The following is a 21,978-nucleotide window of genomic DNA, read 5'->3' as shown; positions in this document are numbered from 1 at the left end:
TACCACTCTAGCTTTGTTCCATCTATATTTAGCCAATATTTTCCAGTAAAACCTGTGGTTGCTAGGCGATTTGTGTGACGCAGCTGAGGCCCTGCTAATGATTTTATTTTGAAGGGACAGTCAGCACGCTTCCGCTATGACTGGCAGACTTGAGGCAGGCCGGGACGGTTACCCTCCACCTCAGACTTCAATAAATGAACACTGGGTTTTATTTGGAATCAGTTTGTTGAGTCTGAGCGGGTGAATGAGGTCACCAGTACCACTGATGTTCACTTTGTGGCCAAAAGTATGTGGACGCAATAGTTACATATGACTTGAACATATCATCCTCAAACCATGAGTATTAATCTGCTGCTATAACAACCTCCTCTCCCTTTGGTTTCAGACTTTCAAACTAAATACTGCTAAATACTGCTCCAGGCCATCCTAAAGTTGTTGATCAGGGCTCTGAGGGGTCAGTCAAGGTCCTCAGCCCCAAGTCTGTATAGATCTGGCTTTGAAACAAGAAAGGGTCTTTCCCAAAGTGTCAGGACTGGATTAACAACTACCCCCAGTGTCTTAAATACTGTGTTTAATCAAATTATTAAACAGCAGATCTTGGGCCCTGTCCTGTTCTGGCAAAGACAAACCGGACAAGCTGCAGAGAGTTTGAGAAATGGGAGGTTAATCGTGGCCCTGTGACTCATTTTTGGCTTCCTGGTAGGTTAATGTGACCCTGTTCACTGTTGTTTACATAGCTCACCAGGACTGCTATTCATTATTTTAATAATGGATGCATTTGCTCATACTTTTCTCAGTTAAATTATTAAATGTTTGGACTCCAAAATATCAGAAGATAATAATAAGAATAAGTCCCATTACAATTTCCCTTACTGCATGTGGACCAAAAACCAAAACCATTCAGTTTTCAGTCACAGAAAACCATGAGAAGCTGCATATTTTAACATTTTAGAAGCTGGAACTGGTCATTTTTACTCCATAAACAACTTCAGTAATTAACCACTTGTCCACATTCTGTCTGCTTTTACAAGGTTAGGACAGAAAACACACTTCTAACTGTTAAAGGTCATTTTTTTATTTGCCCAAATACTGGAACTACAAGGACATAAGAACACCCTCAGCTATAGAAAACATCAAATTTTGTCAAATGATCAGCAGTACAAACTTGTAAAGCTTTTTGCTGTCTTAGATATCTCTATATAAACCAACATAAGGGAGAGAAGTAACAACTAAAACAGGTGAATTAAACCAAAAATTCTCCCCCGTGAGTGAAAAGGCTCACTGGCCTCAGAAGTCACAGATGAGGGTTTTGCCAAATTAAAAGTACTAAACAAAACAATAAGCACTCAATACAAAAAACAGTATTTACAAAAAAATTACAAGGTTGTTTTTTTTTTTTTTTTGAAACCCCTAATTCCACTGGCAACTCAGTTCCCCCAAAATCCCTTTTACAAACTCATCTATCAATATCAGCAATCACTTTCTCCTTTCCTCCCTCCCTGGGTTATTTAAATAGTCCACGCTGGTTTTATTTCAGTCTGTGATGAGATTCATAAATGGTCAAAAATCAGTCCATTACTAACAGATTATTAATAGTTGCCATGTACTCATCGGTTTGTAGACCACAAAATGATCATTAGTCCGTTTTCAGGTAACAAATGACATGACAGCGCCGAGCAGAAGAATTACTAAAGACCTTTGGAGAGAAAAAAAAAAGAAGAAAGATTTAACAATATCTACATTCATGGTGTTGGTATGATGTCCCCACACAGGCACATACATGCACGCTGCAGTCACATCATGGTATGCAACAAAACAGCAAAAAACAGCACACATTAAAGCAAAGAAACACACATACGCCCTCATATATACATAGTTCTGTGCATGCATGCACACAAACTCACACAGAGGGACAGATTTACATTAAGTGCACACTTTTTTTGGGATAAGCATCGGACTAAAACCCAGATGGATTACAGTCAATACCATTAAAATTTCAAAAAGAAAAATGGATGAAACCGTACAGTTTGACAAAATCCACAAAATGATTCCAGATGGATCAGAGCACAATTAAAAGAAACCTATTAACAAGTCAAATAAACCGTGAGTGAAATGTAAAACGAGTTTAGAGAGAGAAACATACACCAGCTGTATGACACACTCTTTAAAAACACAGTCAGACCAAAGCTCTAAATGGTCAATGACAAACTGCAAACACTCAACACTGTTTGTCAGTGTCAGCCCAGAACAAACTGATCAACTGAGTCCGACAGGATTGTTTCAGACGGATGAATTTATGTACTACGAGACATGTCAGGTCATTTTTATGCGCAACACCTCTCAATGACAGGATGGATCCTGCAGTGCCTATAAAAAGTTTCTCACCACTGTTGGACCTTTATGTTTTTTAACGCTGAAGCACAGTGGATGCAAAAACAACTTTTTGACACAAGTGGAAACAATCTTTATAAATGAATCTAGTGTTAATATAAAACGCAAATAACCAGTTACATAATCACACAAAACGCATAAGTTGAATGGAGATCACCTGTGTACTCAAAGTAAATACATCTGTATCTGGAGGCTTTAACAGCTTGTTTCTTAATTTTCTAAAAAAAACTGAACTGAGAGGATAAAGAAACATTTTGAATAAATTGCAAAAAGTTTCCATAAAACTATAAATCAGGGGAAGGATGCCAGAAAACTGTCAAGGGACGGAATAGCCCGCAGACTACAGTGAGGTCAGCCATTTAAGAACGTTCAAAATATAGCACCACTGTAAATCTGCTTGGAGAACAGTGTGTAATGTGTGGCAGGACTTTGAAATTAGTCCCTACGCGCCTCGATTGGGCAGTTTTGCAAAAAGAAATGGGGGGAAAATGTAGCATCTGCGTGTATTAAGCCGATCCACACAGAATCAAGTCTGTAAATATTGTTAAAGGTGCTTATGCTAAAATACTGAACAGGGTGAAAAAAAAATGTAATCAACTGTCTTGTGTTTTATACTTGGGATTTGTTTTCCTTGCAGCATCACAGAACATCTTTTTGGAAATTTCCCATGGCTTGTTGTGATCTTACAGAGTAAAACACGATAAGCGGTGTTGTCACAAGTAAAGAAAACAAGTAAATTTCCAATAAATGTTGCTGTATTCCTAAAGAGATTTTTTTCTGATGGGTAGCGTGAAAAAAAGGCTCATTACATCCACTTTTGTTCAACATTGCAAAACAATAAATCATGAAAAAGTCAAAGGAGGGGGTGAACATTTTATAGGCACCGTGTCTTGGAAATGAGAACATGGGTAAGAAACAAGTTCTGAAATTTTCCAGCAACAAAAATAAAAATAAAAAAAATAAAGACATTCATAATGGCTTGATTTTTTTCCTGAAAAAATACCACCTCTTTAAGAACCAAATGATAAAATCTACATCATAAATTGAGAGTAGAGAACAAAGCGACAATGTTCTAGAAAAAAAATTAAAGGAAACATTCTGAAGAGTGCAATTTTTCAGTACCCCGCACACACCCCCCCCTCCCTAAAGTGATCCCCCATACTATGTTCTTTGGCTCCACGAAGCCTGTTCACAACTCATGCCACCTGTCTTCAACTAATTTCCAGAATAACAGAAGAAACACTGGAGGGTAAATTCATCACCCTCAACGTTAAAACTCTAACCATGAACCACTGAACCTGTGAGTCGAGATTGAAACCAGCGTCCATGACATCACCAAACCAGTGGGATGCTGTTTTTGGCTTAATGTCAGCGGCTCGTGCTGTGAGATGGCTGTCACAGCTGGGGAGGGAATGAAACAGATTTTGGACATAAGGGCAGGGTCCCTCCGTGAGAACAGATCACCAACGCAGCAACGTAAAGTGGGTGAGTGTGAAATGAATGAGGTGATGCAGGGGCTCCCTCTGGTGGTGGGAGGAGAGCAGGGTTGGCACAGTGGCAGAGCTCCCTGGACTCTTGGCTCAGCTCAGCGCTGCTCAGTTCGTCTCAAAGATGACGTTGGAGGGCCCGTTTCAGTCCGAGTCAGAGTCTGACGACACTGCCGAATTTGACTCGCTGCTGCTGTCCTCTGACTTGTTCTCCTTGTCCTCTGCCTCGTCATCATCGTCGTCATCCTCTTTCTTCAAAAGAACAAAAAAAGAATATTCAGTATAATCAATATTAAGTTATTCCTCCTGAACGCAACCAATGAGAGATGGAACTCACATCATCGTCATCATCATCCTCCTCGTCATCCTCATCCTCGCTGGATGAGTCTGCATCAGAGGAGGCCTTCTCCTGCTCGTCGTCATCTTCATCTTCTTCCTCATCATCGTCCTCCTCCTCCTCTGTGTCCTGTGGGAGGAGATGTTTATCAGGTACGGCTCACCACATGAAACTCACATACAGCTGATTTATGAGTTGAATGATGGGAAACAGAAGAATGAGAGAGTCAACACTCACAGATTTCTTGGACTTTGCCTTGGGGCCTCCTGGTTTTGCTGTTGTTCGCCTTTTCTGAAATGTCAAAGGGGATACACTTTAATTTAAATATGTTAAGAAAGGAGGAAATATTCTAGCAGTACCATAAATAACTGACTTACCTGTGAATTATATTCTTTGTATGTGTTTCTCTCTTGTGAAGACAAGCTCTGTGGAAGGATGAAATGAATGTTAGATAGATATTCAGCAGAAATTCATGGTTTATTTTTCCCCCTCCCTCAATCAATCAATCCTTACAGCAAGCCACTGTTCCAGTTGGACTTTGTACTGCCTCTGCTTTTCCTCTGCGATCTTCTTGTAGCGGTCCTTGTCCTTCAGTGGTAACCTCTGCCAGCGGCTGCCGATCTCAGTCATCCGCTCTTTCATCGGGAGGTGATTCAGCTCTCCGTTGGACAGCATCTCCTGAGAGAACTTCTGGTATCCGTTTCTACATCAAAAGAAAGAGGGGAAAATTGATTAATTTAGGGATTCATACTTTACAAACAAGAAGCAGCATGGATGAGTTGGACATGACAAACTTACGATGGTGGCTTCTTGGGTTCACCCTCAAACTTCATCTTTTTCCCTGAGGCAATGGCAGCAGCAGGTGAGCGCATCTCACACAGGTCCCTCTGTTAACGACAGATAGGTCAGTGGTTAGATCTCGCTGCTGCTGTGTACAGATGTTAGAGAGTCCTGCTGCACATGGACAGTAACTAGTGATACCTCATATCTTTTCTGATCCTCTGCTGCCTTTTTGATCCACATAATCTTCTCTTTTTTCTCCATGGTGCTCCAGGTTCCTTCCATCGCTTTCTGTGCCTTTGGTCGGTCGTTCTACAAAACAAGAGGTTCACATTACAAATTCTACTGTATATACTTCAGTCTAGTGACTCTGTTTTATCTGATATGAAAATATTTACAGTCTATATACAATATATACAACTTGCAACTATACTACAACTCTCTAACTGGTGTTAGAGACTGAATAATGACACCTGGTGGCAAAAAGATAAAGACATGAAATGAATTCATGCATTTATACCAGTGCTTTGTTTCTGCCTTTCTCAGATGATACATGTGTACTCAAAATACACACATGAACTTTTAGTATCACATGTTTGAATCAGTGTTTATATTGTGACAGGTCAGGAGTTATGTGTACCTTGAATCTGGCCAGGTAGTCTCCTATGACGCTCTGCTGCCAGATGTCCTGAGCAGTCTTGGGTGGGTCTGGCAGACGACTGCGATCTTCCTTCTCCTTCTTCTCTGACTCTGCCTTCAGGACCGTTTCTAGGCGTTTATACTTCTCCTAAATGATAAGATAATTAAAAAATGCATTCATAATCAGTATGATTTGTGATCTTGTGATCACTCTACTGGTCTGATATTTCTTCTGCAATATGTATAATACGACTGGTTACCTTCTTCTTATCTGGCAGTTCATTCCACATGCGAGCCAACATTCTCGTGAGCTCACTGTCAGAGAGGTCTGGTCGCTCCTGCTGCAGTTTGGGACGTTTTTCCTCAGAGAAGATGAACATGGCTGAAATGGGCCTTTTGGGTTTCTCTGGATTGGCCTATGGATTTCAAAGCAAAGAAAACAACATCAGAAAAGGATACAACAACATCTAACCTGTAGAGAATATGACCTGAGATTTACATATATGTAGCCTTAATGCTCTTGATAAAATTATTTCATGATCGAAGTGGTAAAACTGAAAAGTAAAAGTCTGCATCTGAGCAAATGTGAAAAGTGGAACCACCTCCACAAACTGGGTGGATGTTGCTGTATACTTGGTCTTACCTTTGCTTTAGGGTTTTTCTTTTTGGAGGCAGGACTGCTGGCTCCACTGCCCTTCTTAAAACCTATCTTATCCTCGCCCAACACCCGCTGCTGCTCCTCTACTGATAAACTCTGCAGATAGCCACAAAGTAAAGGAAATATAAATACCAAAACGATTACAGTGAATGTGAAAACTGTGAGCGTGGCAGAAACATGAGTCAAAAGAGAAATAAGACTTACACTGAGAAATCTGTTCATTTCAATTTCATACTCCTTCTTTCTCTGAAAAAAACAAAAATGACATTATTAAGACTCAGCTGAACGACTTGTTTTTCTTATAGAACATGACTTAACACTGAACTCACCTGTTCACAGCGTTTCTGATAGGCGTCCTTCTCGCCCTGTTTCAGCAGCTTCCACCGCTGGCTACACATCACCATACGCTCTGTGCTGGGTACGTCCTTCATGCTCGACATCAACTCCGCACAGAACATGGAGTAGCCATTTCTGAAAGCGTTACAAACACAAAAAGATTTGTCTAATTCATTCTCTCCTATGACCAGGATCATGTTGTGTGTTTTTTTAAAAGCTAAAACTCACGGTGGTGGTTTGTCAGGTCGGCCGTCAGATTTGTCCTTCAGGTGCCTCTCTGCCTTGGTCAAGGTGGACTTTACAATATCCTCCTGGGTGATGTTTAACTCTGGGTGCTGCTGGATGTATTCCCGCATTGTCTCCTAGAATATTAAAAAGACACAAACAGTTAAAATAGATGAAAATGCTTCTACAAACACTATATTCACTAATGACTTACTAAAGACTGATGCAACATATAAACATCACTGCAGCCTCACCTCGTACTGTTTCTGCTGCTCCAGGGACTTTGAGATCCATTTCAGTCTCTTTTTGTCAGACAGCTGTGTCCACTGTTTGCCAAGACTGTCTTTAATGTCTTTGGTGGTCGCCTGGTGTCAAACAGAGAAACTTAATATCTGTAGTACAAAGCAATTACAGTTTAGGAGGCTGGATTTTGTAGGTTGTAAATGCCTGAACTTACATCTGGGTGTGTTTTGAGGAAGGCCTTCTTTTCATGGTTGTACCACAGCTGTTGGGGTGTCTTGGGCTTCTCTGGTACATTTGAACCTTTCTTGGTCATGCTCTCCACAAGGTCTGGGTGTTCTTCCCTGCATGTACACATCGTAAACCAGCATTTAAGCACAATTATTATCCTTCAATATGCTAGAGGTGCAGGCCTCATATCCTCAAGTGTTAATGCTACAGAATAACGAAGACTAGTAAATAATCTCACCTAAACTTCATCATGCTTTGCACAAATGTTTCTTTGTCTCTTAAGAAGTCGTCGACATATTTTTTCTGTAGAAAAGAAAACATTTAATTATTAGATTTTTTTTGAAAGTACAGTAGCACAATTGAATTTATTAGGTGTAGCTGTTGTTTTTGACTGACCTTCTTTTTGTCCGGCAACTCCCTGTACTTCTTGGAGAGGATTTTAGTTAGATCTAGGTTGCTCATCTCAGGGATGCAACTTTGCATATTTAGCCCTCTTTTCCATGAAGAAGCGAAAGTATGGAGTCAGGGGCTTCTTGGGGAAATCTGGATGTTTCTGTATACAACAGGGAAAAATGGGAGTGAAAAGTCTTATTTATAAATCGTCTTGTTGTTTATTAGTCAAGGAAAATGTTTTTATGCTTTAACTCACCTTTATTTTCTTCCCCTTGTAAGGGTTCTTGATGTAATCTTGAGCATCAATTATCAGTTCTGTTAGAGTCCTGAATTTACGAATCTGTCATTGAAACATAAAATAAGACGCATTTAGGCCAAGTGGAGCACTAAATTTGACTTTTGGCAGACAATAAATCTGATCTGGGCATACAATCAACATGAGTATCATTTCAGCTGGCTCACCTCTTTAGAGACCTCCTGCCACTTCTGCTTACACATCTCCTGCTGTGTAGGAGTTGAAGGCCACCTTCTGCCAGTCAAGGTGGGACTCTGACGTTTTGTATTTAGTCAGGTCTTTCTGAGGCAGGGCCACTTTCATGGCCTCCAGCAATTTTAAGAGGTCATCCTGTGCCCAAACTGTCATGGTGTAAAGACAACAGATAATAACAGTAATAAATAAAAAGATTAATATTAACACCACAGTCTGCTCTGTAACTACACTGGATGTAGCAATCTACAGAAATGTTCGGTTTAGGGTTGCAACCAATGAGTAGACTGATAACTGATTATTCTCTCGATTAATCATTTGGTCTTAAAGATTTGAGAAAATGTGAACACAACACATTTGTTTCTACAGTAACTTAATGTTGTGTCTGTGGATTTTCTGTGGCTAAATCAAACTTTCTAATATGTTTTAATGCTCAAAAACAATATTAATATCAGTATAAGGAGTACATCTCTAAAGTGAATCATAGGGTTAATATAGTTAGTTTTCAGGTTTCAGTAAGAGATATTTGTTCTATAATTAGAAAAAAAATATATCAATAAGTGAGAGGGGAAAGTACAAGGTCTCACCTTGGTCTTGGGTGGTTGCCTCCATTTCTCCATTCATTTGTGGTTGCACTGTCTTGTATCTACAAAAGCAACAAAAATCAAGTTATCAAACATTATTTCTTACAATAGTATGATGTTTATTGGACATTTCTTAATGTGCAAGTTCACACTTTGCGTCTATACCAGAATAGTTGTATTTTTTTAATGACAGGGTTTTATCATAATGTTATTTTTAACTGTATAATATTCATATGTTTTGGATTTTATTTCTTATTTAAGTGTCTTGACTGAATTTTAAAAGTAAAACTGATGTTTTCAAGCGGTGGAATTTAAATTTGCCTCGAGATAATGGTTTATGTTCATTACACCGCCCCTTAAACGTTTACGCTACATGGTGAGACATAGGCTATTGCTTGTGACGGCTTCAAATCTCAAATAACACTGCGGAGGGCTTCAACTAGCACAACTAGCTACGACAACAGGAGTCTCCGTCGAGCAAATTTTGCCAGCCGGAATTTGGCGTATTAGTGCTGTCCTTATTCCTCAACAAAAGTATCGTGGACGCACAGAAGCGACCATTTTCTCGCACCGGTCGGCTCGGTAATGGAGGATTTTCTGTCGGGAGCGGAGGTTGGGGAGGATCCACGGAAGGAGGAAGCGAATGGACGTGGACGGACAGGCAGCTGTAGGCGACCAGCTGACCACGGACGGGGGATCTGCTTTCGGTCTCCGACGAGGGGGAATGGTGGCTTGGAAGCACTGCAGCCAAATGCGCCACTCGGTTAAGGCGCCTCATCACCGTTGGACGCGGATCTAGCTCCGCCATGCAAACCCTATAATCTTCTCTTCAAATGTTCACACAGACTGGAGCGAGGAAATCAATATAACAAACGCGTACCGTTAATAAACGTGCTTAGAGAGTTTTTACAGACCGTTTTATTCAAGTTTTAGACGTTTAATACTGAGATTTTAGACCAAAACCTAGTGCATTCTTCAGCGAGGCGTAGCCGAGCAGTGCTCCAATGATGGCGGCTGCTCGTTGTTCATCGTGTCCTTGATGGCCCGAGCTCACTGTGGTGTCCACGGTGTGACCTAGCTACATTAAGACTATCGATATCGCCATTTATGAAACTAAAGAGCGGACACAACGAACATTAGGACCCGTTAGAACAATAAATACATGTTAAGTTTCATTATAATTAAAACATATGGATGATAAAAATTGGGAGCTGATGCATTACATGGCCAAGGGCAACTTGGCACGCCAAATAAAGCTTAAATTGGGCATTTCTCCCATATATTTATAGCCATTCTTTTTTTAAAAAAAAAATGTTAGTATTTAATATAAAACATAAAACTTATTTCTATTTAACTAAATCCCCTGTTTCCAGGAGGGTATACCCAGACCACATTAACGTTGCAAATCGTTTAAAAACAGTCATTTAACGGTTATATTTAAGCTAGCTTTAAACGTTTTTAAATTTACTATCGATTTAGCAGAGTTTTGGTTTAAAAAGTTTTAACAAATTGTTATAAAATCCCGACATAAATTTCATGGTGGTGGGGTTGGAAGGAGTTGCGGAGGCACAGGAAGAAAGAAGAAAATGGAAAATATTTTTTAACGGTCAAACGTTACAGCTTCGACAATTACTTCACGAGAAGAGATTATTTTAACGGTTAGCTGCTAATGATTTCTGCTACACTGTCGCGCGGTTAAACTGTAACCGAAAAACGCGAGTTAAAGCTCAAAGGAAACACGTTAAAACATCCGAGGCTTGAGTAGCTTTGCTGGCGCGACAAACAGCTCCAGGTCCGCCATGCTTCAGCTCTGTGCTCTACAAGGAAACCTACCGTGACAAGGTCCAATGGCGCACTGCAAACAAGAGAAAACGGAGCTTAAAACTAAAGCCAGGGCGTTGCAGACTCCCTTCCCCTCGATCCAAATGCACATAAGCGAGGGCAAGAAGGCGGGTTCTCCGAGCTCGGTCGTCGGTGGTTCTGGGCTAGTCGGTGTGAGAGAGAGAGGGGGAGAGAGAGGGCGAGTCTCTCTGCACGGTGAGATATTAAACCGAGATCCCTGATGGCTAACCGAGAGAGGCGGCTGGTTGTTCCGCCAACAGCCGCATGGAGGTCTCGGCGCGGAAACTACTGTTAATTCCCCCACGCAAACACCTCGGTCACAGCACGACTAGTCGAGTTTCGATGAAGGGAATTAGCATAACACGGTCGCTGGGTGTAATTTTATGAAAATATCGCATTTACCTCCGGGTCTTACATCCAGTTTCTTCCCCGCTGTAGAGGACAAGAAATTCGGGTATGGCCGACCTCGTCTGTACCCTGCCACAGCGGTCGGTTTATTTCGCTACTACAAAGAGCCTACCGACCGAGGCGCTTGATAACACGTAGAAACAAATCATTAAATGCGTATTTTGCGGGTTTTAGTAGCTTATTTTGGATTGTTTATCGCGCACTCTCGCCGTATTATGAAAGCGAGCGGCTGTTGTGTTGGCTTACCTGTCTCTCGGCGTGAGCTTCGGTGTCGTTGTGGAGGAAGAAGGGGAGGGTTGAACGATAGCCAGCACTGCGCCGTCGGTCCTGGGCTCCAGTCCCCGCAGAGATGGTCCTTCCCCCCCGCCTCCATCTCTCTCGCCGTCTCCCTCCACTCAGCGCACAGCAGAGCTCCTCTCCATCCAACCATTTCGCTACGCCGAGACATCCACATTTTTTTTCTCCGATCTTGCACCGTTGTTTCTGAACCCAACCGCGGGCCATTATTTTTTGACTCCCGGAGCCCGACCCAGCCTGATCTGTAGCCGAAGTTTGCAATGTTTTATCGGGTAGCTGAAAGTTTCATGAAAGCGCAAGCTGTGCCAGTGGTTGTTTAATTTAATGCAACCGGCTCATCTCACAACACTCCCGTAACTTTATGGAATTAACGTAAAAAATCAACTTAAAAAGTTTATAATTTTCAATCATTAACGTCAGATTTGCACTTCAGAAATAACTATCTAATAGGTCCATAGGGCAGCCTCCGTGTCTTTTCACATTGCTCGATACGTCTTTTAGCAAATTGTAAGCGGCTGTTTGACAGCTTCATTTTGGCCCAGCATGTTTTTTCTTTTCAACTCCACCTTGTGTGTTTGTGGGCGGACCCCCCGGCCGTCCAATCCAGTCAGTCCGATTCAGGGAAAACAAATGACTTTCAGGCACTCGGCCTTGTTAAACTGTGCTGCGTTTCCCGGCTGTGGGAAAACTGATTTTGATCGCACAGACATGGAGACTGTTTCAGAATTTGTATATGTGTGGGGACCCAAAATGTTCAGAATGAAATAAAGATATGAGACAATGCCAAATAAAAACCATAAGATTGTGAAATATTCCTATATATGTCTACACCCCAGTTTATTGTCAAATGATTTTATCCCCCCCCCAACTGTTCACATAATCATATAATGTACTGACCACATAACTACCTCTGCCCTTTTTCTTGATTGATAGCAAAAGATGAAAAGTGGCACTTAACGTTTTAAACTCTTTAATATTATTTATTTTAATACTAAACCTTTGACAACATTTGATTTAAATAAAATTATTGCAAAACTTACATACCTGAGCAAATTTTACCAACTGCAGCTGGAAAAAGCTTCATGCTGTTTAATTTTCTCCTCTTGTTGTAGAGTAAAATTTCAAACTTCAAACTAGGAGTGGTTAAGAGTATGTCCCTGATGTTTTTTCAACTAGCGGAGTAATAAGAGTTGGAGTTTACTTGATAACCTTGAAGGCAGCATGCAGCTAAGTGGCAGGCATCATGATCCAATTGAACAGCCTCTCCTGTTGCTTGCAGGATAAAATGATAGAAGTGGGCTGGAGCTGATGCGAAGTAATTATGTTTTCTGTTGCATTCATGAAAACAGTTTAAAGGCTGATTTTTTTTGTTGTTTTTTGTTTTAATTCTTAATAAACTGTAAATCCAAAGCACGTACAGTGTTTCAAGCACCCGAACACATGATTGGTAACACGGAAGGCTCAAAAAGACACATTTACAAATTTTTCCCTTGATTATATCATCAGTACAACAAACAATTATATCTCATCATTCGCTATTCACCCATTTTATAATCATGAAAGCAATTACACACTAAAAATTGAATCTAAGTGCATTACACATCTCCTATACACGTTCAAAATAGGTCAACTGAACAGGAAAGACCACATTTGTCAGTAAAACATACACAATATATGAAGTGAGGCAAACTTGAGTAACACTACTTTTTTGAGAATAATTCATGGAAAGGCTACTGCATGGAGCAAAGGCAGGGGTGAAAGTCCCACAAAGATGCATTGTTTGTGCGTGTGTGAAGGGCTGAATAGATCAAAGTAGCTTAACTTAAATAGTGAATAAAAGGTAAGGTGAAATTCTATTATTATAACATGCAGATCTACATGTGGCAGCACTGGTAATCACTTTAAAGTAACACTGTAGTCAGACATTTAAAGAAAAAACAATATTACCTCAGGTCTTTAAGGAAAATATCTCCCATTTTCAGGAGATGTTTTTGCTTGAATCAAAATGCCACTAGGTATTTAAGTAAATAAAAAGCTATTACCAATACCTTAAGTTCAAAAAACAAAAAAAAACAAAAAAGGAAGAATTGTACTGAATGCCACAGAAATGGATGAAATATGGAAAATGAGAGAGCATAGGACAAGTAACAATACAGCTTGATGATAATATGGACTGTATATTCGTTTTTTCTACGATCACAAACAAAATTTAAGCTGCAGGAATAAAGCATGGGTTGTAGGAATTAGAGGTAACTTCCTTTAAAGAAAGATAATAATAACAGAACAGTTTGAAACTGCAAATAGTTGTTTACAAATATGTATTTTAAAGGTATCTGATATTCAGTTTCCATGTTATCACTGGCAATTAAGAACTAGGTTAAAAGTTTGTGAACTAAATATGTATTGATATTTACGGCAGCGGGGACTCATTGTACACATCCTCCCCAGGTTCCTCCTCAAATGACACTTTGGCATCATCTGCATCCAGCTGCAACACAAACACAGACATCATATATATCAAATGACATGGAAATGTGTGACCTGCAGCTTAGGCTGAATGTGCACAGAGAGGTACTTACACATTTCATCTCCATGACAGAGAAAACCCTGCCGGTCATGAACATACGCAGAGGGATGGTGAGGATGAGAACAAAAGGCAGAGCCAGAGAGAAGGGACTGATCTTCACCATCCACAGGATGGCCAGACACACGAGCTGGATCAGGGTGAAGAGATGCATCCGGAGTGTTTTAACCTGCACGAACCAGACAGAGGAGGGTGTTAGCAGAGGATCTCTGACTAACATGAAAATGCACAAAATGTTAATTTATGTTATGGCAATATATAGGGATATTGTCTTTGGCTAATGTACACTGAAACTTAAGGGAACATATTAGGCACATGGGCAAGGGCTTTTGTTATAGTGATAGTTACAGTAACAGTTCTTGTTGGTACTACAGAGAGATGCAATGACTACAAAGAGACAAGAAACAATCACAGAGAGCTGAAACAACCACAAAGATATGCAAAATCACAACTCAGAGCCATGAAACAACAACAAAAAGATGCTTAACTACAGAGAGATGCAAAACACAAGACAACAACAGAAAGATGCTAAATAACCACAGAGACAACTACAACAACTAAACTCTCTTTGAGTTGTCATGCTTCTGTACAGGAAGACGTCAGGGGCCTTTATATGTTTGTACCAGGGCTCTGTTGTCTCACAATCTCTCACAAAATATATTACCAGATGAACATATATTGTTGTTTAGAGTGAAGTCAGAAACTGTATTTGAGGAAGCTGTCTACCCTTGTGGCGTAGGCATCAGGGGGATGGTATTTCTTTGGTGTGATCAGCAGAAGCATCCTGTCCCACATCTGGATTCCACTCAGAGAGGTGATACCCATGTAGAGGAAGATGCCAAACAAGGCCGTCATAGGAATCATCCTCAGTATAGGCTCCATGAAAATAGAAACACCTAGAAATCACAGAAGGAGAAGGATGATTAAACGTGAATGGTTATGTATTTCTGATCCTGCTGTGTTTGTATCGGCACTGAAGACGGCAGCTCTTACCAACCAGCATGGCCACAAGAATCCCACTGATCCTCTGTTCGATCACCTTCTCAATCTCTGGTTTCGGGCCCTTGGACATGACAGTGAGAGCGTTGGCGTGGGTCACAGATCGCACGGTGGCAGCACTCAGCCAGGGTACCCCGAAAATAGACGAGATGCCTCCCATGGTGACGAGGAGGAGCAGATCAAAGTGGAAACCAGAACCTTTCACCATCTTCCTCTCAGGTTTGCTCACGATCAGGCTGGTGATCCACAGAGACCATTGAAAGAAACGTCCTCAAAATCTTATCTTAATCTTATTCACACAAATTATTTTCACATGAATGTAGACTGTAATGGCATCATTTTAATGGTGTCACTCACGTAGTAATCTGGGACTCAAGGAAGATGAGGATGAAGACGAGCAGTGCAGGTACACAGCAGGCACCCATCATCCAGTAGGGGAAGGGCTTCTTTTCTCCGAAGGGGTTGATGAACCAGCCTCTGACCTTGGGGTTGGTCACTTGAATGCCTTTTGGCACAACCAGTTTCTACAAGAAGACAGAATGATGTTCAATCAGAAAGACATGAGTAGAGGCAGAATTGTATTATTTATATTCATAATTTATCAATGAGATCTTCTTGATATCATGAGAACACACTTAAAATGCTGCAAGAGAACATCATGATTAACTGCCACCTTAAATATGAAGGACTGTTGACTGGAGTTTCTGTCTAAGTTGAAGTTTAATGTCATTCCAACTATGCTACAATTATAATTTCTGACAAAGACATTAAACAAAGCTTAAAAAATCTCTATACTGAAAGGGTACACAATTAGGAAAGATCCCATGTTATTCAAATAAAAGTGCATACTGCAGAGTAAAATGTAAATTCAAGATTTGATATCTAAACCAAATCCATGAATCTAAACATCCAAACCATTAAACAACTGATAGACGCTGACAGACAGCCATCATAGCAGTAATATACACTTTTTGCCCTAGTCTGTGTACAGTCTTTGTAATTGCACACTGTATGAGTTTTGACATACTCTTTTAGAAAAACAATGATAAGAGCATTTTAAAACTTTCTTTAGGTGCTTTCACAACACTTACCTGAGTGTAAGCATCCTCAATGCAGATATCCACAGCAATCATGATGAAAATAGCAATGGGGACGCCGAAATCTCCAATCAAGCGACGAATCTTGTGAGAGAGAAAGCAAAAGATAAAACATGTTCAAAATTAATGGAACCTAACTTGAGGGATTTCTCACTTATAATACTAGAAAGCTGGTCCTACCGGGCCTGGAAGGTAGTGGCCATTCTTGAACTGACGGAGGAAGTATGCAATGAAGAAGCAGCCAAACATCAAGCACATAGACAGCAGGGCAGTGTTAGGGTAGGGCCTTTCAACCTCCAGCTCATGAATACTTATGTTGCCATCTGAATGGTACTCGATGTGCTCCGTGATGATTGGGTGGAAAGGGTTGTCCAGTGTGCTGTTCAGGTGTTCGTAGTTCAGAATCAGAGGGTGGGTTTTGAAGATCTGAGTGAGAAGAGAGGAGATGTCAGAGACAGAAAATGTGCAGCAAAAGGACACATTAGACAGTGATGGCGTGGGAATGTGATGTGGAATGGATGGAGGGATGAGGTGAGGAAACCTTGATGAGCTTATTGAAAGTCTCATAGATGAAGATGAGAGAGATGAGGATGGAGAAGATTTCCTGGGTGAAGCGGGAGATGAATCGGACCAGGAAGCTGCCTTCCACGGCCACGATGATGAACACGATCACTATCAACCACATCCCCACCCAGATGCGACCCACAATGTACTCAATGTTCTGGGTCTTGCAGAACTAGTATGGAATTTAACAAAGGAAAATTGATGTTAATAAAAAAGAAAAACATGGCTTTCCAAACATTGATTACAGGGGTTTCCACATCTGACAGCTTACGTACAGTGAAAAAAGCTTCCTCAAACACCAGCAGTGGTCCTGAGAAGCCGATAACAAGGACAGGCTGGGCGGCAATGAGGCAGAAGATGACACCCTGGATGCTGGTGGAGATCATAAGCTCTGACACACCCATCAGTTTGTCTGTTTTGTCAGCTATGGACAGACAACAGATGGAATCACAAGAGCTATCAAAGGTCAATGAACTCCTGTAAATAAACTGAGCCTGAGAAATTAGACACATCTAACCCTCTCTTACCCAGAAGTCCTCCAAAGGTGATGGCCGGGGACAGGGCAGCGAAGTAGATGAAGATGACGGCTGCAAGGACCTGAGGGTTCAGAGCATCTGTGTAGTCGCTGATGTAGTGGCGGTAACGGCGCTTCATGTCCTTTACCATCCCACCAAAAGGATAGCCAGTGCGGGCCAGAGGGTCCTCCCTCGGCTCCTCTGGAGGTTTCTCAACTGGAAAATCAAATAAATTGGACAGTAATACTGATTAGACTAAATCTAGTTAAGATGAGGTTATTTTATAAGCCCTTTATCCAGCTCTGTTCTGTGCATAAATGAATTAATTTGTGCTGTAAAGAAACAAAATTAGCTACAAGTAACATTGGGTCTGGATTTAAAATGCCAGTCTACACTGTTGGATGCTATAAGTACAGTACAGTATGCTGACCTTTGACCCTATCACCAAATGCAAGACGGGTGTCACTGGGGCGGACTCTGTCACGCAGCATCTTCTTCTGGAAATCAATGATTGGCTCCTAACATTGTCTTCTCTTGGATCTCAGTAGGGGGAATCACAATGCTGCAGTCCATGAAGTCGGCGAATGGCGTTGGTCAGATCTTTGTCGGTCTGAGCCAAGAAGGCCTCCAGACAGAACACCTGTCAGAACAGCGACATGGCATGCTTTAAACCCACCTGCACTAAATAAATCAGGCTACTTTTCATCTGTGAGGTTGTTGTCTCCTCTCTCTCACCCAGTCAGCCATCAGAGCACCCATGGCTCGCCCACTCTCACGGTAGTCTATTCCACTCTGGCTGGGGCCAACCAGGACAAAGACGAAGCGAACAGGGATGGGAGATTCCAGGGCAGACTCCATCACCACAGAGTCGCGCAGCCTGACGAAAGCCACCACTGGTTTCTGTCAGGAAGTCCAGGACACCTATTGGAAACACCAGCTTTTAGCCAGACCTGCTCCAGTACTACACACAACAACACTTGAGAACTGCATCAGAATAACATGAACATACCTGAGAGGACGATTGAGGCCTCCATGTTGTCAGAGCTGTCCCTCTGCAAAAATAATGATCCAGCAGTACAGTTAGTGTCAACTCTCATATGTTAACACATGAATATGATATTCATGATTAGCTAAGTTATTAAAAGCAGAACGAACTGAATAAAATCTAGAGAATTATACCTTCTTGGTTACAGAAAATGTCTGCATCTGAATGTCTCCAGAGGGTGTAACCACAGGTTCTTCGGACTGACTGGAAGGACAAATAAAACGAGCGTGAAGTGAATGCTGCAAATAATTTGACAGTTTTATCATTTCATAGAAAGAAACAGATAGATAATGGGTCCCGTTGGTTACCTGCGCTTCATGAGGAGAGCCCTGAGCAGACCATCCCGATCGCTGGCACGAATCTCATTTTTGTTCAGCAGCTCATCGGCCACCTTCTCAGCCACAGCAGACAGGCTGCTGGCATCCAGGTCGAAAATGACAGCCCCTAAGATCACGTGAGATCATGTGTTACTGTCATGCTAAAATGTATGGCATAAACACTGACTCCAGTGTCATTTATGGGTCAAAATTCACCTGTAGTCATGGTCTTGCGGAGCTGGATCAGACTCTTAAAGGTGAGATAGGAGACATGAGAAGGGCCCCATTTGCCTGTGGCACGGTTAAGGTTCTCCTCGTAGCCCACCCAGCGGCTCGTCTCCTGCCAAACGTTTTCCTGGAGCTCATTCAGCTCCACATAGGCCTGTGGGAATGAAACAAAGTTAGGTAATGACAATAGATCATGATGATTGATGTCACTGAACTTTTACATCTGATAGAAATGTTTACTAACCTGAGCATCCCCTCTTGTGGTGGCATTGGTGTTCACGTTCAGATAAGCTGAAATAAACAGAGAAACAATGGATTTGTGCACACATTTAAAAAGCTGAATCTCCAACAGCTGTGCAGACAGTGAGGTGAGTTTACCTTCTGAATCAGTGGGGATAATGATGGCCTCTATGGGTGGATCATTCTCCTCCTCCTCCTCCTCCTCTTCCCTCCTCCTACCCAGGTCATAGATGTCGCTCTGGCCTGGTGGAGCCCTGGTGGAGAGAACACGAATTGAAATAAAATTACAGACAATTTCAGAGATAAAACGATGCAGCTCAGAGAAAACATTTGGAAAATACATTCCCAAAATTGTGTCTGTAAATGGACTTGAAGCTTCTAACTGTAGTTCTCCACTGCTGTCAATTACTGCTATTCTGATCTTGGCCACAAGAGGGCAGGGTTGCTCAACCTATTTCTTATAATCACTATTGAATGCTCTGCTTCTTGAGATGTCCTGTCCTAAGTTTAGACTCTCAGGCACTTTTACATTGAAACTGTTTGTAATTCTTCCCCTTCTGCCACATTACATGCCACACACTACAGGGAAGGTACACTATTTAAAATAACAAACAGGTGCCCATTTCAACATCCAGCTGACATGGAGCAAAGTTATCATTTGTTTGGATTCATGTCTCTGGTCTTCTGACAAATCTAAGTCCAGGATTCACTCTGTTGTAGCTCTATTGTGGTCTCCAACTCCTGAGGGAAATAATCGGCTCTTTAGCTGGTAAATGTTCTCACCAGTTGGACACACCTGTCTGCTGTGTGGTGCTGGGCAGGTGGTGTACAGTGGGTGTTTTTTACTTTATTTCCAGCTGCCTGTTGTAGCACAATTCTCTGTGGGCTCATTACTGCATGAGACCACTTTCATATTACTCCAAAATATAATATATGAAAATATTTATTAGAGCATTTTTAACTACTTATAACTTGAACCTAAATATAACCATTTGACTGGAGGAACAAGAGAGACTTTTATCTTTTCATTATCAGAAACAGGATGCAGAATTTCAGTGTAAATACACACTGGGAAAGGAATGCAAGGACTACCTGCACAGGTAACAGTGTAACTACTGTTTAAACACTGTGACTTTAGAGGGGAATAACTCACAGTCTGACTGGGGAGGGGAAGGCTGAGTCATTGTCTTCATATGACATGTCACTGCCCTAGATAAGAGGAAAGTTGAAAAAAAAAAATCAATGGATGAACATTCGATGACAATGGAACGATGAAAAGAAAACACTGCTGCAAGATTTACTGAACACATCAAACTCCACAGACTCCATCAATGTCCAATTTTTCTCACTGAGAGAGGCATAGAGAAAACGTATAACTGAATTAAAGTAAAAAGTAGAGGGCAATTTTCTTGAAAAGTTTTCTGTGTAAACAACTGCGGAGCTTTAATATTGCAATAAATCTTGCAGTGAGTTTAAAGATTAATGCTCTGCATTTTAACATTTTAATTAGTATCAGCAGATAAGATGAAGATGTTAGATTACACTGGGAAAAAGACCAGCCTCATCAAAGGTGAAATTGTTTTCCATTGGTGTTTCCCAGATGTTGAATTCTCTCAGCTACTTTTGTGCATTCCCTAAGACAGAAAGAGAATGAATGAACATAAAAAATATAATAATCACATCAGGTGCATCAACATTTCCTTAACTAATTAGAAATAACTGCTGACTCTTTGTGGAGCAATAACACCAGAGTTTTAACACATTTTTAATGCAAACAGGGTGCACCTACAGCACCCAAAATACAGGATTTATCATGAATATATACAAGAGTTCATCCAGTTTCCAGTTGTTCAAAATACCAATCAGAGTGTTTGTACAATTGAAGAGCAGGTTTCATAGCCACTGCAGGTCTGTTTTGAGCCTCTTTGAGGCACCTTTGACAAAGATACCGCCATCTACCATCATACAGCTGCTCTGACTCTGTCTGCAGAGCCACGGCTCAGGGCAGATAATCAATCAGCCGTTGAGAATGTGAACAAGTTTAAATAGAAGACGTACAGAGCCTTATCTTTAGGTTACACCCTTCTTCAACCACACACCTCTGTTCTCTTCAGAAACAGTACAGTGAAAAACTGAATATTATGCAACTACTGTAAACTACAGTCAGATTTATGCAGAAATACATATCAATAGACTTATCATTTCTGAATGATATACTTGTTTTTTCTGTATCAATTTCACAACTGACAAAGCATAGCAATTTTTTATTTTTTTTAAAAAAATTGGTCAAGAAGGTGAAGATGATTCAGGAGAAAACAAAAAGTCTTTACACGTTTACACTTTCACTTTACACCTGCACTGAATTGATAAGGAATGATTAATAGTAACGCCTTGAGCAAACAATTTAGAGATACAGCAAGGGCATGTGAACGAATTCTGCTGATGAATATTAAGAGGACACTGCTGTTTAGTGATAACAATTCTCCACCCTATACAGATATCTTCACACAAAACCAAAACAAGCAGGTGAAATATTTCTAAAAATGCAACAAATTTAAAAAATCTTCACTGGGTGTCATTTTCCAAAGATTAGGATCTCACTTAACCTAAAAAAAGATTTGAAATATCTTTATAGAAAATGCATAACAAACACGTACTTTGGAAAGGTCATTTTTTCTCTCCTAGAAAATAACTTCAGGCCAAGAAAAATTATTTAGACTGAACTCCCACCCTTAATTTGTAAACTGTGGCAAACACATTAAAGGTTTGAATAAGATGCCCCTGTCAGGATGCATCAGATATCCATCCTGTTTGACCTCTACCCTCTAGTCCAGTAGTGTCATAAAGCATGTCTGAACCCTGTCCAGAGAAGGTCACACCCCTACCTGCATGCAGGTGCTCCCACCTGGTCTCCAGCACTGGAAACAGGACGATCTCTGCTCCGTCAGGCGGGACGAGCCTGGTGATAAAGTAGAAAAGATGAGTGGTGCGAGAGGACGAGAGGACCAGGAACACCCACAGGAAACTACGTCGACCCTAAGAAGCGCTGTACCC

General features: G+C 41.1%; 2 protein-coding genes across 2 annotated transcripts; both read right to left on the bottom strand.

Annotated features, from left to right (window-relative positions):
* Positions 1-1,059: 1,059 nt before the first annotated feature.
* Positions 1,060-12,049, bottom strand: ubtf (upstream binding transcription factor). Its single transcript, XM_018672179.2, is given in 23 exon segments — positions 1,060-4,130; positions 4,216-4,344; positions 4,453-4,506; positions 4,593-4,640; positions 4,729-4,918; positions 5,014-5,102; positions 5,197-5,307; positions 5,636-5,782; positions 5,895-6,050; positions 6,278-6,388; positions 6,497-6,538; positions 6,622-6,763; positions 6,857-6,990; positions 7,108-7,218; positions 7,311-7,437; positions 7,563-7,627; positions 7,721-7,792; positions 7,794-7,877; positions 7,974-8,057; positions 8,180-8,218; positions 8,220-8,353; positions 8,792-8,850; positions 11,285-12,049. Coding segments are annotated over 22 exon segments (2,214 nt in total). The 5' UTR covers positions 8,829-8,850; positions 11,285-12,049; the 3' UTR covers positions 1,060-4,022.
* Positions 12,050-12,288: 239 nt separating this feature from the next.
* Positions 12,289-21,978, bottom strand: slc4a1a (solute carrier family 4 member 1a (Diego blood group)). Its single transcript, XM_018672126.2, is given in 24 exon segments — positions 12,289-13,823; positions 13,915-14,088; positions 14,646-14,815; positions 14,913-15,154; positions 15,276-15,442; positions 16,010-16,099; positions 16,196-16,441; positions 16,557-16,751; positions 16,855-17,003; positions 17,107-17,310; positions 17,525-17,606; positions 17,608-17,676; positions 17,678-17,734; positions 17,830-17,997; positions 17,999-18,015; positions 18,104-18,146; positions 18,274-18,343; positions 18,448-18,583; positions 18,673-18,838; positions 18,929-18,975; positions 19,063-19,178; positions 20,078-20,133; positions 20,467-20,558; positions 21,810-21,978. Coding segments are annotated over 23 exon segments (2,787 nt in total). The 5' UTR covers positions 20,512-20,558; positions 21,810-21,978; the 3' UTR covers positions 12,289-13,745.

Source organism: Lates calcarifer, linkage group LG11 (assembly GCF_001640805.2).
Source record: "Lates calcarifer isolate ASB-BC8 linkage group LG11, TLL_Latcal_v3, whole genome shotgun sequence".
NCBI classification, from domain to species: domain Eukaryota; kingdom Metazoa; phylum Chordata; class Actinopteri; family Centropomidae; genus Lates; species Lates calcarifer.
The sequence above is the reverse complement of the archived record's forward strand: the minus strand, read 5'-3'. Positions and strand labels throughout refer to the sequence as shown.